The following is a 15,341-nucleotide window of genomic DNA, read 5'->3' as shown; positions in this document are numbered from 1 at the left end:
GAAGGGAAAGACGTGGCTGAGGACATGGTGTTGAAAGGAGATGCTCCATGGCAAAGCGGGACACTCCTGAGGGACTGCAGTCATGGGCAACCCACACCAGGGCAGGGACACCCTTCAGGGACTTCAGCACGTCTGTGACCCACACTGGAACAGAGGAGAATCATTAAGAAGGCAAGAGCAGCAGAAATAAACTATTGTGCACCCGACTGGAGCCTCCAGCATTGTCACCTTAACAAAGAAACTGGGACAACCTGACTGTAACCCACAGGGGACCTAAGAGAAGCTGAGCCTGCAGAAGAAGGAGGAATTGTGTTTATCTGGAGTGTTTGTTTGATTGTTTATGTTCTTTTTTGATCTCCAGATCAGGGATCAGAAGTTGGTCATAACTGGCAATAAATTAAGTTATTAAATTAATAAATTTTAATAAATAATTTAATAAATTAAATTAATACATTAAATTAAGAGACTATTTTTCCCACAACTTTTAAATTCTCTGAAGCTCCAGGGGAATGCCCTATACCTGACCACTGCAGCAGAAGTCTTACCTACTGGGATGTGAATGCTCTCAAAACCAAAGAGAAGGAGCAGCATGTCTATCTGAAAGTGGATCTCAGTGGAGCTGAGAACAGGAGGTGGCCATACTTCTCAGAACAGAAACACTTTAAATATCCCTGGGAAACTGAAGGTAGGAGATTAAAGAACTTCCCAGATGGGGTGCCTAAAGGGTTAGCTTAATCTCAAGTACAAGCAGACTGGATTGCCCATTCTCATATGTCAGACTTCAATGTTTAAATCAACTTACATAGGATTTAGGCACGCTGATCCCAGACAGTTAACATGAGAAAGACAGAAATAAAGTGCTGTACAAAATATCTCCACCACCGCTGCTGATTGCTCTGACTCGGCATCAGGGAGATCCCTGTATCAGCTCACCTCTGCTACCCACCTGCAACTGCTCCAGCAGCCTTTGATCCCCCTGCTCCCTTAGCTTGCACATCACCTGGGATGCCTGTCTCCCTAAACCACGAGGCAGAGGACATTAAGCAAAGTATTCATGCCCTAGCCATCATAATAATAATAACATAGCATGGCCACAGTCTCCCATTTCCCCTAATGCCTTTCCCGTACTGAGGAACGAGAGTACCGTACCTGTGGGGCAATGTTAATTTAGCTTTATCTTCATCACAGCAAAGGGAGGAAAGTTCCATCTGTGGGATGCAACTGGTGGGTCCAGAGCACGCTGCAGTGGAGACACCTGGTGGCTAGGGAAAATAGGCCCTAAGGAAGAAACAGCATGAATGAGTAAAAGAAAAAAAAATGGGAAAAAAAAAACGCTAATTAAAAGAGGAATTGTTAGGTCCATAGTAACCTCTGTGTTTGATTCTTTCATCAGCTTAAGTACGTATATGTGCATATATTTTTTTCCTTAACAAAAGACAAATCAGGATCTATGAATCTCACTTGCTCCGCAGAACAAGGGTCTGTTACAGAGACTTCATCCTGTTCATGAAACACCAGAGAACTGCACTCTTTGCTTTTTCCACATATGTCTGGATTGAACTCGATATAAAGTAAATGTGTGGGTGTATTGTTCTCAGTCTACAAAGTGCTGCTGTGTAACCTAACAGCATCGGTTCATCATCACCATATCTCACTATGATGCATCCCAGAACAGCACTGCATAAAAGCAGGTATAGATTTTGCATTTATAATACTGTCTTCTACAAGGTATATCCAGATAAATAGGATAAAAAGAGAATAAGGATAAAGACTTTATATTCTATACAGGGGATAACATATGAGAAAAATAAGCCTGGTATGGAAAAAATTGTCTGTGTCTTCTGCGTACCACATAAGGTCTTTCTAGAACTTTTCACGTGGTGGAGACTGAGATATAAGAAATGTCAACATCACTGCTTTCTGTATTATCTGAACTCCACCTCTTGATTATTAAAATGATTATCCATCTTGGTACAAGTCAATTTGCTGATGTGATGCTATTTTTTAAAGCAAGAAAGAAAAGAAAAAGAAACAGGGAAAAAAGAGAGAGGAAAAAAAAAAAAAAAAAAAAAAAAAGCAAAGGCAAGTGTAGCGTCCCTGCTTCATTTCCTGCAGAAATCAGAAGGTGTGAAATAAAAAAAAAAAATAAGGATCTGCAGGAAATCACAAGCTGGTGAATCAAACAGCTCTATGCAACCCTAGAAAAGCAGATTCCACCTCTGCTTTTGCTGAGGAGTACCTAGGGACACTGGGCATTTAAAATAATTTTTCCCTGAGAAGTCAACACCTGTATGTGGAATTTTAGATCCCCAAGATTTGATGTACAGGAGGACAAAGTATATAGACACCAAAGTTAATTTTAAGTGTGCTTTGAACAAAACAGATGCTAAAAAGTTCCTGTTTCCAGGAGCTGAAAAGCTCCTTATTCCAGCTACCTTCTCCTTGTTCCAACCATGCATTTCTTCTTCATCTTTCACCACCATAATATCATAGAATCATAGAATCACTAAGGTTGGAAAAGACCTCCAAGTTCATCTGGTTCAACCATCCCCCTACCACCAGTATCACCCACTAAACCATATCCGTAAAATTATGTGCAATGTCTCTTCTCCTCCCTAACCCGTCTCGTGTTCCTATTAAAATTGAGTCTTCACCTCTCTGTTTTCATGTACAAAGTACAAACCTATGTTTTACAGATACAAATTCCCAGCTTTTCTCCATGGCTATGTTTTAATGTAGAATAAGAGACAGTGAAACCAAGCTTCATTGTATTCCTTTCTACAGAATAGTAATGCAGGAAAGACCTTGTTTACCCAGCGTCATGAAGCTGTAGCACGTTCAGAGCAAATAGAGTGATCTGAAACTTTATGGAGAAGACGTAGTTGCTGAACCATGGACATCTAGTCCCTTTTGAGACATCCTAGACCAGATGGGGTCTCTTTCCTGCCTGGCTTCCCTCCCATTGCTGGTTCAGAAGAACACAGGTCCCTGGGTCATGTTCACTGGTTCCCTGCAGGCATCTTCACAGCTTTGGGATTTTAAGGTATTAAAGGGCACCAAATATTTAGGGAAACTGAATCCTGCCTACCTCCCTCCTGACAGCATGTCAGCGATGATTTTCAAAGGCTCCCAACTTGGCTAAATCTGGGTGGGATCTCCCAGTGATGCCTCCTCATCATTTTGGTCCCCACAGCATTGCACTGACAAGTTTTCTCACCACAGGTGAAACCATGCCTCTTCTTGAGCAACCAAAATCACTCGCCCATTTTCACTGAAACATTCCTACAATATTTATTCTGTCATTGAAAACTATTGCTGGAACTCCTGTAAAAGTATTCTTAGCAAATTAAAACAGGTTTTATAATTAAAAAAAGAAAAAAAGACGAAACACTTTTGGGATCACTACAGCCCATAGGTGTGCAGAACAGCTGTTTGTCAATGACATGGGCACTTTTTAAAGCTTCTGAGAAGGTTTGGGGGAGGACACCATTGAAGATCTACTGTATAAGACAAAGCAACCAAAAAGTAATTTTGTGGTACAAATACAATGAGCTGATTTCATGGAGAAATGAAGCTGGGGGACACCTTTCACACCTTTAATGCCGGGATACCTCCATCGCGCTTTGGTTTACAGGTTGGTCTCTGAGGAAAGCCAGAAGGTGCCTTTTTGCCCAGGGCCAGGCCACCTGCATGCACCTGGCCCATGAGGTGGCAAGTACCACAAGCCACACACTGCCAGATGCCTATTTATTTGCAGTTTTAAGGCTTGTGTGGGGGTTGTGTGTGTTTTTTTATTGTTTGTTGATGTTGTTGTTTTTGTGTTTGGTTGGTTGCTTTGTTTGGTTTTATAATATGCAATTTTTCAGATAATTAGGCAGGAGGTAAATGAAAGATAGAGCCACAAAGGAAATTTGAATGGAAAGAGGGGCTTCTGACAGGGAGGGAGGGCAGAAGGCTTCCTCCTGTCAGCACATGGGGCCAACCTGGGCAGTCCTTCCTGCACCACCCCATGAATTTGTTTTGGGCCCCTCACTACCAGAAGGACATCGAGGCCCTGGAACGTGTCCAGAGAAGGGCTACTAAACTGGTGAAGGGTCTGGAGCACAAGTCCTGTGAGGAGCGGCTGAGGGAACTGGGGTTGTTTGGTCTGGAGGAGGCTCAGGGGAGACCTTATTGCTCTCTGCAGCTACCTGAAAGGAAGGCGTGGGAGCTGGGGGTCAGCCTCTTCTCACAGGTAACTAGTGATAGGACCAGAGGGAATGGCCTCAAGTTGCGCCAGGGGAGGTTCAGGTTGGAAAGGAGGAGACATTTCTTCTCAGAAAGAGCAGTCAGGCACTGGGATGGGTTGCCCAGGGAGGTGGTGCAGTCACCGTCCCTGGGGGTGTTCAAGGAAAGGCTGGACGTGGTGCTTAGGGACATGGTTTAGTGGGTGACGTTGGTTGGACCAGATCATCTTAGAGGTCTTTTCCAACATTAATGATTCTGTGATTCTGTGACAGGAGCCGGGCTCGAGGCCAGGAACGGCTCCGTGCGCTTTTTGGCGCTGCCACCTCGGCCGGCCCCGCACCGTGCGCTTTGTGGCGCCGCGCTCTGACGGAAGCGGCGGCAGGTGGGGCGGCGGGCCCTTCCGGCGGGCTGCCTGCGCCTCGCCCCACCGCTGTCTCCTCCTCCTCCTCCGCCTCCTCCTCCTCCTCCTCCCTCGCCGCCGCTCGGCGCCTCCATCCTGGTACTTGGGAGCCTCCATCCTGGTTTCTCAAGTGCCCGGACCCAAAACAGGAAGTAAGTGCGCGGGGGCCTGCGGGCTGACAGGGCCGGCAGCGGCCGGGCGGGGCCGGGCCGGGCTGAGCCCAGCCGAACCGAGCCGAGCCGAGCTGAGGGGACCGGGAGGTGGGAGGCGGTCATGGCCGCTCCCTTCCTCAGCAGCAGCCGGGCTGGGCTGGGTTAGGGCCGGGCCGGGCTGGCGGCGGGCTCGGCCGGCGCCGCCGCCGCTCGCTGTGAGGGCGGCAAAATGGCGGCGGCGCCCCGCGACCAAATGGCGGCGCTGGCGGCCGGGGGGCAGCGGGGCGCTGAGGTGCGGAGCTGCCGCCCCGGGGTCGCTGCTTCCCCGACGATTTTTCTCCCCTCTTCCAGTTCCCGGACCCCTTGTTTTCCTTGTTCTCTCCTCTCTTCCCTTCTCTGGAAGGAATTTGGGGGGTGGGGAGGTGCGAGATTGGGGAGAAGATGGAAAAACTACCCAAAGGCGGCTCGCTTGGAGAGGGCGACCCGCGTTTTTGTGTGGCGTTGATTTTTTTTGTTCTTATTATTTTCGTTTTAAACTCGTTTCCCTCCTTCTTGTGAGATCTGTAATAAAAGGCCACCTGCATGAATGCGTTCAGATCCCTTGATCTCCCCACTCTAGGAGTGTGGGATCCAAAAGTTTTGGCTTCCATCTGTTTTGTTTCATTATTACTATTTATTTAGTCAGGGTTGTGATTTGAGGTTCCTTGAGACTATTTTTCAGTGGGTTCTGCATTGTATAACCGCCAAGATGAGATGTTTCATCTAAGACCAGTACTAGGCTTCACTACATTACAGTTAAACTCTGTTTTACCACAGTGAAGGAGCTGGCCTGGGAGAAGCTTGTGCTTTTTCTTCTTTTTTTTCTCCCTTTTTGAGGTTTCTTTATTTTTGGTTGTGCACTTGGGCATGGTGAAGCGTATCGTACTTCCGCTCCTTGGCTCACAGATTGTGTTTGTACGTCCCCATTCACAAAGAATTACCATTGTTCAGACCCACCTGGCCATTGTAAAATGTGTTGAAGTAATCTAGAAAAGCTCTTCCGTTTGCCAGCACTGCTCTGGCAGTAGATGGAAGTTGGTTTCTTGACAGCATGGTTAAAATCCCTTTGCAAAAGCAGAAGATACAGTCTTTACAGGGAGGTTTCCATCAGTCCAGAGAAGGCACCAACTTAATGCTTGCTTTCCGGGTACTTAATTTTTTTCTATATGACATCGGATGACTTACCCAAAAGACTGAACATTAATTAAAACTTCTGAAATAAAACACCTCTAAAAATACTGATTTTTGTCTTAACCATTCACAATTGTAAAAGGTGAATGTGGAAGAGATGGAGACCTCCTAAACACTTGCCATGTTTCTATGCTGTACCTTATAGTTTCTAATAGTCTATTATTTATGAGAGTTAATTCTGTGCTCATCTGTCCATCAGAAAGCAACAAAGTTGTGGTTTTGTTTATCAGTCTTATGCCTTCTATAATTAGGATAACAATCGTATTTTGGATGCTAATTTTCTGCCTGCTTACAAAGGTGAAGATGTTACTGCTTAATGCTACGAATGAAACTGGATTAACATGAAAGAAAAAATAAATTTGAGTACATTATCAGTCTTACGAAGATTCTTATCCATGTTAATACACTTGTGCCTGAGCCATTTTCTATTACTGAGAAGAGAAAAAAGAAGTTGTTTTTTTTTTTTTTGAAACAGCCGTAACTTTGCTGTGTGTATGTGTGTGACATTTAGAGTGTACTCCGTGGTTTTTATGTAAATATCAATGGATAGGCTGGAACTCCTGGAGTTCTGCCAACTGTGCATCGATGTAAATGAGAACAGTTTGTCCCATTGTCTACCATACATTTCTTTTTTGTGATGGCCTGCTTCTCTAAATACCACAGATGAGTAGAATGTGGTTGTTTTTATAGGACTGCAATCTCATGCTGATACAGATAATAAATCTGTGTATGTTGAACTCGGATCTTCAACTCCTGTTTGATATCTGCCCGGTTTGGTCCCCTTCTTGCCCGCGCTGTTGCAGCTGTCGAAGTCAGTTCCTCTGTGATGCGTTTGTAGACTTGAGTGCAATACGCTTGGTGTGGGGAAAAAAAAGGGATTTTTTGTCAAATGCAGCATCAGAGAATTGGCAGTAGTTGAATAGCAAAAACTCCTCATTGTGTATAGGAGTGTTGACTTCAGAAAAGCTATGGTATGGCATGAACTAAACATCCAGGTTTTGTTAAACCTGGAATGACTTTTTCAGTTGCATTACTCATGAATGAATGCATTGAAATCCCAGTGCATCTAGTGTGAGCGTTCCTGTTAAAACCTCAGTAGTCCCTTAGCAGACTTGAGTTTTTGCTTCACAACAAGTTTAGTGAAATACGCCTTTTGCCCCGTGTAGAGAACACAGCCTTTACTACAATTACATTGAGAAATTTCAAAAGATTTATGACAGTCCACAGAAGGCTAGGCGTAAGATTTAGTTGATAACTAGGCACAGTGACAGAATTCTGTCTGTAAGGGGAAAATATTATTTCTTAGAAGTGCTTAATTTTTACAGCCCACGGAACAATTCAGCCCATCTGTCTGATGAAGATGATTAAGAATTATAGGAATTTGTATAAAACATTCATTTTTTTGTAATTCAGAATAAAATCAGCTTTGTTATTGTCTGCCTAAATTTGCTCTGTGTTTTCCAAAACAAATAACTGCTGTATTATATGGCTAGAGTGGAAAATTTATATTGGAATTCTATATTAACTGATTCTTGTAGGCAAAATATTTTTGCATTTCATTGGTTGCGTGTTGAAAGCCAATTAAAATTAAAATGAGCTCTTAAATTTTGGCTTTGGTAAAGACACAAAAATCTAAAAATGCAAAAAGGGCATATTAAATTTGCATCTATTTCTGAGCTGTTAGCTTAGAAATGGGTGATTATTCTGTCTTCACTATGCATCCACACAGTTAGTGTGTGTGCGTCCAAGACTGTTCCCTTCCCTGCAAGCTAACACCCTCCTTCAGAACATAAAATTGGTGGCAGATTTTTATCTGTAAGGAGCGTGTTGGAATGGAGCATTAAAAAATAACTTGGGTCGTGCATTTCAAATGCGAGCAAGCTTTTTCGTTTTAATAGAAAGCAATGCATTTTCAAAAGCATGTATTCACTTAGTGAAGTTATTAGAAGGTGGTATTTTTGGAGATGAAGAGACTATTTGCCGTAATTCCCACTGCTTAAAAGCCAGTGTCCGTCGTTAGCTTTATATTGAACTTCAGTAGTGGATGTACAGGTGTCTCTATTAAACGGGCTTTGTATGGCACATCCTAAAAGATCTCTGCAGTGTTAGGGTATTGTTTAGCATGGCTTCAGCTGTCATCCTGTGATAAATCAGGACGTGGGGCAAGTACAGTGTTCCTGCAGCCAGCGTCAAAGCCTGCATTGGAGGGCGTTGGTGCCTGCAGCAGCAGTGTCCTTTCTCCACTGCACTGCCCGTAAGCTTCGAGTGGTCCCATCAAACATTGCATGTGATGGATCTCCAGCATACGTGCTCATTTTGTTGTTAACCGGTTGTAAAGTCGTGATTTTTGTAAGGTCTGGAGGTTGGCAGACGTATTTTGTATTCACCCAGGAGGAACCACCGCAGTGACCCACGATGTTTTTGTCCTCACCGTTCAGTCACCAATTCATGTCTTCATAGGTTAGTGGTCGTGTCCTGGCGGAAATGTAAATCGAAAGAACAAGTTGTTGTATTTGTGCAGTTTAACTAATAAAAAATAATATCCAAAATACCCATTTGGCTTTGACTTTACTCTTCACGTTCGTTGCAGTCAGTTTTCGGTAGTGATTCCGCTTGTTCCATTGAAGTTAATGGGAATTCTTCCAGTCATATGAAGGATTTGGCTCTCCCTGTTTCATCACAGCTTGCTTATGGTTATTATATTTGGTCAGATAACTTGAGATGTGCTAAATCTCAACTATCTGACACAACGCGAGTCATTTTTAGAGAGCTTGCACCTACTATTGGGATAAACTATTCTTGGGAGGTTGGCAGAAGGTTATAAAAACCCTGCTCAGGCCAGGAATTACGCTGAGGAGTGCTTCTTTCTTACAAAACCTCTATTTCCTGGACCATGTGCTGTGCACAGCTTTTGGTGCTTTTTGAGGATTACCTGGGATCTCAGGCAGCCAAGCATAGACACTTAATGTGAAGACAGAAGGGTCAGTGCTGTTGTTGGATGTGGTGCCTCAGCCGTTGTCCATCTAGAGTCCTGAAACAGCTCCGTTTGAACAGAAGTGGCGGTGTAGCAGCTACTGATCGTGGTGTATCTTCCTCCCAGCTTGAATGGAGATCTCAGGTTTGCAGATTTCAGTGCCTTCTGTGCTCTCTCTCTCTTATATGGCAATCCAGTTAGGGAGCGGATGCAAAATGGACCGCCTGGATTTCTCTGTGGTTTTGACTTGGAAGCCTAATCCTGTAAGCATATTTGGATTCTCAGCAAGTCCGGAGTAACTGAAGAAAGAACAGCCCAGCTTTGATATCTAGGTATTCAACTTGCAGTGTTTGTTAATTAAAAGGAAGGAATGCTCTTCTGAATCTTTTGCTGTGCCTGGTGCTATAGTCTCCTCTGCTTCTAAATGTGTGGAAATAACTTTAGCTGAAGTACATGATTGACATAAAAATAGGAGGCTAATGCGTTAAAAAAAAAAAAAATCAAAGTCTTCGTAGTGGTGAGAAGAAAAATAGATTCCTTCAACTTATTATAGAAAAAAAAGCCTGTTAGTGTTATCTGTTCACATATGTAATTAAGGAGTACTCCGTAGCATTTGAAGTAAGTTTGCTGGGAATTTTTACCACAGCATTCTCCATAGTAAAAATTGTCCAGAAAATATATATGAACATGAAAAAGAGAATCGATTTCTTTTTGCCCTCCAAAATTGTCCAATTTTTTTCACTACTCAACGGATCGATGAACAACTCAGAAATGGGTTGAAAAGTTATGGTCTACTTAACCAGCTATACAACTTAGGATTTCTTTCTTCACCTTTTAGAATGAAGGATACCTCGTGTGGTTCTTACAAATCAGTACCATGGCCGTGCAGCAAGCATCACTTCTAGTAAAGGTAGGGCAGAAGCTTTAAAACTTAGAAGCAGATGAATTCCAAGGAGGTTACTGCTTCCTGCTCCTGCATTTGGCAAGGAGCTGCTGCTGCTGGTACACCAAAGTAAATCTGAGAACCTTCTGACTTCATGCATCAACGATACCTGAAATTTTTCACCTGTTCAGAAGGGTAATATCACTTCATTTTAGAATCAGTCACTATGCAAGCTTAAAGATGTGCCAAATTTTCATCAAGCTTTCCTGCTGAAGCGGTAACATTAACATCACATGGGTGGCTTAAAATCCACGTTGTAAATTCCACATACGTATGGATATACGGATATCATGGAACCTCTGTAATGTAATTATGATTTGTAGAAGCTGTAGTCAGTGATTTTTAGCTATGTAAGTTAAAATTCTTGATAACATTTGCCTTTGACATGAAAGTTAAATGTAATTATTTTTGTTGGTGGTAAAATAAGAGAAAACTCGTGAAAAGGACTGAAAGGACTTCAAGGAGAAATAGGTGATAGTTACTTTCTACAAAGCTCTGATAAAGGCAGTCACCAAACCAAGGTGCTCCAAACTGATGAAATCATTGCAAAACTTCTGGATATTTTAGAAGTTACTTCATTTAGCTTCTGCACGGGGAAAAATACAGTTCTTTGTATATGAGGTATTAGAACTTTTTTTTATTTTTTCAGAATCAGTAGCAGTACTAGTTTACATTGAAATTCTTACAGGCTTTGGGTTTCTGCATGGTATTTTTAAGGTGGAAATGAGATTATCAGAAGCACTTAGTATTGCTCTGGTTTGCTTGCTTCAGTCTGTATTGCTTACCCTAGGCAACTTAGTAGCTGAGTAATTTTTTTATAAGGTGAAACACCCAGCTTTTCTGTTGTTTATGTTGTTTCACTGGGAAAGCAAAACCACCAGTATTCACAAGTTATTTATATGCGTGGAAGGAGAAGAAAACTTTGCAGCTTAGCAATCTATAAATAGCTCAGCTATGAATAGCGTGACTCCAGAAATATTTCTCGCTCCTGACTGGCTGTAGAAGGTTACACGATAGTAAAATTATTCGATGAGAAATGTAACAAATACGAGAGAGACTAATAATAGGAGTTGTGGAGAATTTAGAAACGCTGAAAAAGTAGTATCGTAGCTTTGTATCTATTTTATTTGTAAATATTTATTTATTATTTAAAAAAAAAAAGATTGTAAATGTTTCTGAATAGGGAAGTTAGGTATTACATACTTTTAACTAGACAAGTAGCTTTGAAACTACCTGATGTTACTGTGTGATGTATAAGTATGCAGAAAAAGCAATGGCAGGTAAATCTCTAACTCTGGAATTGTTCGTGTGAAAGAACAGATAGAGATTTGTCATTGTCTGTTGAGTTTTAAAGGGTTATTTGAGGAAAAGAAGGCAGCATTATGGACTAAGTGGCAGTCTGAAGTAAGCTCATCTGTGTATTACTCTTTCAGGTTTGAGTATGAGCACAGTTGAAGAAGAGTCTGACACAGTGACAGTAGAAACCGTGAACTCCGTGACTCTGACTCAGGACACTGAAGGAAACCTTATACTTCATTGCCCTCAAAATGGTATGGAATTGTATTACGTAGGGGTTTTTTTCTTACTTTTTCATTGATCTGACTCTTACCCACCTCCAAATTATACAAGCTATTTTGATTCTGTTTACCCTGCTGAAGATGCTTTCTGTTTCAGTTTAAGTAAGGATAAAGTGTTACAGGAGGTGTAAATCCCAAAAGCATGTATGTGTGCATGACAAGGTTATAGCTGTTCTGTTTTATTTCAGTGCAGATGCGTTCTTAGAACCGAGCACATACCCAAATTTCTGTAGACTTAAGGTTTTCTTTATGCAGCAGAGAGATAACTTAGGAAGGATAATGGACTGTGGATGGAATTTACAAAGAAAACCTCACAGAAAATGTATATGACCTGTTATTGCCTATAACGTTATGCTAAGGTCCCGAGCAGCACTAAAGCTCTGAACCAACCTATCCCATTTGCTTCTACTCCTGTTTTGGTCTTTGTCTGCCAGGTTTTTCTCAAGAGCTCCACTTTGTAAACAGAAAGTGACCTGCTTTGTTTTGTTGTTAGAAACTGATGAAGTAGATTCTGAAGACAGCACTGAGCCTCCCCACAAGCGGCTTTGCTTATCAGAGGATGATCAAAGCCTTGATGACTCCACTCCATGCATTTCTGTTGTTGCAGTTCCAAGTAAGTTGTTTTACGTTTGTGTGCTCCTGAAGCAAGTGTTTCTATTAGTAAGAATTAAAATTCTTTGCATACGAACTAGAATGTTTTGTATGTTTTATTTACAAATGTTCTTAATATCATCTTTACCTCTTAGAGTCTTGGATGTTATTGCAGCAACTTGTATCTATACAGTACTAGCAAAATAAAACTGCCTTATAGATAGGGGACTGCAGGTACAGGTATATTGAATTAAGTGCAAGGATGAAGAACAAAGTAAATGCTATTTTCCTTGAAAGAGTTTGCAAGATTGTTTTTTAATGGCCATACAGTATAGTTAGCATTTCTGTGCTTTGTAATATTGAGAAAAGTCATGCTCGTTGCAAAACGTATGGTAATCTTAATGTAGATGTACAAAGGGTAGGCTGCATGCTGAATTTGAGTCTTAAGAAGTTTACTGAATATTATGTAGTTCAATACAATCTCCCATATGGAAGCAAAAACAGATGTAGCAAGCTAAAATACCAATTTATGATACCTCAAGTGTCTGTTTATTTGGTGGATCCTTATAAAAACTCCTTAAAAGTAGAGGCATTGTCAAGCTGAAGTTGAAGGAAAACTAGGGGAAAAGAATGCAGCCAAAAGATTTGAAAGTTGTTTAGCAAATGGAAAATCTTGAAGATAATAGCACTGGAAAGAAAGCACTGATACAATACCAGATGTTTGCACCAAATCAGACATCTTTTATTTACATGTTTCATATTAGCTCTTGGCTATAGTCACAAGTAAAACTGAAGGTTTCAAAAACATTTAAATTTTATGAGGAGGAACAATTTGTAATCATCTTGATACTTTTACCATGCCAACAAAAACATACTAAATTAAGGCCCCTTTAAAATTTTCAGAGCAAGGGTAGAAATTTGTAAAAACCTCTATAGCATTCATAAAGAAAATTGCTACAGGAGTAATGTGTACAACTAACATCCATTCTGAAGTTTCAGAAAATGATCAGAGCTTCGAGGTGACCATGACTGCTACCACTGAGGTAGCTGAAGATGAGATTAATGAAGGAACTGTTACTCAGATTCAGGTACAGTAAAACTTCACAATTGACCTAATTTTTATGTACATTGTTATGTAAATTGAAATGAGAAGAGAAACAGCAGAAAGGGCTTATTAAATGAACAGGGTTATTTTTAGTGTGAAACTGGTGTATTTGAGCACAGATCTTGTTTATGTGTTCAATAAAAATGCAGTTTAATCATTTTATTTATAAAAGTGATTATTTGAATCTAACTTTCCTGCCCAAAGAGTAATACAGTAAACAGTGATAGGTGTAACCCTCCAATGCTAATTATTTGCTCTGTGGTAATCAGCATAGAAGTAGGACAAGTTTATCTATTATTTCTGCTGCTGTTTGATTATAAATCAAGCTGTACAACAGGCCTAAATCTGCTCTGTCTTGTCACACAGTCCTAATAGTTGCATTCTGTTCTCATTGTGGGCGTACCATGTTAGAAGTTCTGTATTGGAGATGCTGGTCACAGTCCTCTTTCCACCAAAGCCAGTGAGACTCCTTCTATTCACTAGAATTTAAACAGGATGAAAACTGTTATCTAATTAATTCCCACAGCATCTGTCTGTTAAGATGCTATATCTTACTCATGTGTTTTAAGAAAGATGAATGTACGTTTAATGGCAAATCTAAAAGTGGCACTATTTGAGTAGCCAGCAAGGTAAACTAGGTGTGATGGTTTCCTTTCCTTTAAGTTATGTTAGATGTAAGGTGATAGAAAGAACCGAAGATATGACTGAGTGATTCCATACTTGTCTTTTCAAGATTCTTCAGAATGAACAGCTGGATGAAGTCTCCCCAATGGGCAATGAAGAAGTGTCAGCTGTTAGTCAAGCCTGGTTCACAACCAAAGAGGATAAGGATTCCCTAACAAATAAAGGTAGGACATTTAAAATTATATTCTCCCACACAGTAAGAAGGTAAGCTGTTTCAAATGCCTCTTAGGAACATTTTTTGCGTAAAGTAATCTCTGGCATTTTTAGTGAAGGTATTTGAGAAGACCATTTCTAAAACTGCAGAGAGATCTAATGCATTAAGTCTTCACCATCCCTCTTATACTTTGTACGCAAGAAGAAAGCTGGAACCCCAGATACTCTTGGAGAGCAAGAAGGGCCACACTTGAGTAGCAGCCATGATAGAGAACTGCTGTAGGTAAAGTGTCACAGCACAGGTGGGGCAGACAGTTGTATGTTTGCTCCATTTGTACTTTGGCCTGTTTGGAAGTTGGGAAGCTCCAGTCACAGGGGAGGTACAATGTGAAAAAAAGAGTTTGTGCTCAGGTCAACACATCTTCCTCCAAGTAGGGCTTGTTGGTCTGACTGCTCAGTTGTGATTCATACTAAACAGTTTCTGGAATAGAGTGGGGATTATGCAGACCAAGACCTACTGAAGTAACCATTCCTACTCCTGAAACTGCCACCCCACTGGCACACTTCCCTTTCAAAATGATTGTGTAGTTTAGCAGTTGCTGAACTTTAGAGATTTTTTTTTTTCTGGGTCCTGCCTCTTCCCGCCAGGAGGCATGCCGTTCTAAAGGCCTGGAAACAACTTACATATTGTCAGATGAAGACATGTCTCTCCAGTTTACTCAGTCTCTCCACTGTTTTTGTCTTGACCTAACGCTTCACAGGAAAAAATCTCTTTCAGACAGTCCAAAGCAAGATCTTTTTTTATTAGAAAACTTGAGGAGAAAAATGCTTTTCCGTCGCTGAATCAAATGATCCCTTTCCCCATGATTTCTACTCCGGCGGGCTGCTGAGCCAGTGAAAAAAAATGTGGGCAAGGCATGCAGAATCTGGGTGTTGTATATGGAAAATTCAGATGAAGGGAGATGAGCAGTGCTGTCTGTGTCCATTACAATAACTGGTCCCAAGTGTGCAGTTGCTAGTAACAGTTTTCTCCATCCTTGGTATTTATTAGATGTATAGAGCTTCTAAATTTTGCAGTGTTTTGTGCAGGGATTGTGGGAGAGGTAGGATAGCAAAGATATCCCTTTAGATCACAGTACAGAGGCAGCCTGGTAGAAACCATGTGCCACGTTTTTTGTGTTTTGGGGTGAGAGGAAATGCAGAGATTGCCATCTTTTCAGTAGCTAGTGGTGAAGGACTGTCAGAGCAGCACATTCTTGCCCATGACTGAAGGAGCAAGTACTGGCGACTTGGCAGAGGAACGAC

General features: G+C 41.5%; 1 protein-coding gene across 6 annotated transcripts in view; it reads left to right on the top strand.

The window, feature by feature from the left end:
- The first annotated feature begins 4,594 nt into the window (after positions 1 to 4,594).
- The window catches only part of DMTF1 (cyclin D binding myb like transcription factor 1), a 29,461-nt gene continuing 18,714 nt past the window's right edge, over positions 4,595 to 15,341 (top strand). The window contains exons 1-6 of one of the 6 annotated variants that reach the window (XM_083823041.1): positions 4,707 to 4,779; positions 9,822 to 9,893; positions 11,360 to 11,476; positions 11,997 to 12,116; positions 13,088 to 13,182; positions 13,933 to 14,047. In XM_083823041.1, the coding sequence (XP_083679167.1) occupies positions 11,368 to 11,476; positions 11,997 to 12,116; positions 13,088 to 13,182; positions 13,933 to 14,047 (439 nt within the window). In that variant the 5' untranslated portion in view covers positions 4,707 to 4,779; positions 9,822 to 9,893; positions 11,360 to 11,367. The other 5 variants (XM_083823042.1, XM_083823045.1, XM_083823044.1 and 2 more) reach the window with 5 other exon arrangements.

Source organism: Anser anser (genome assembly GCF_964211835.1).
Source record: "Anser anser genome assembly, chromosome: 1".
Lineage (NCBI taxonomy): Eukaryota > Metazoa > Chordata > Aves > Anseriformes > Anatidae > Anser > Anser anser.
This window is presented reverse-complemented; position numbering and strand designations above follow the sequence as displayed.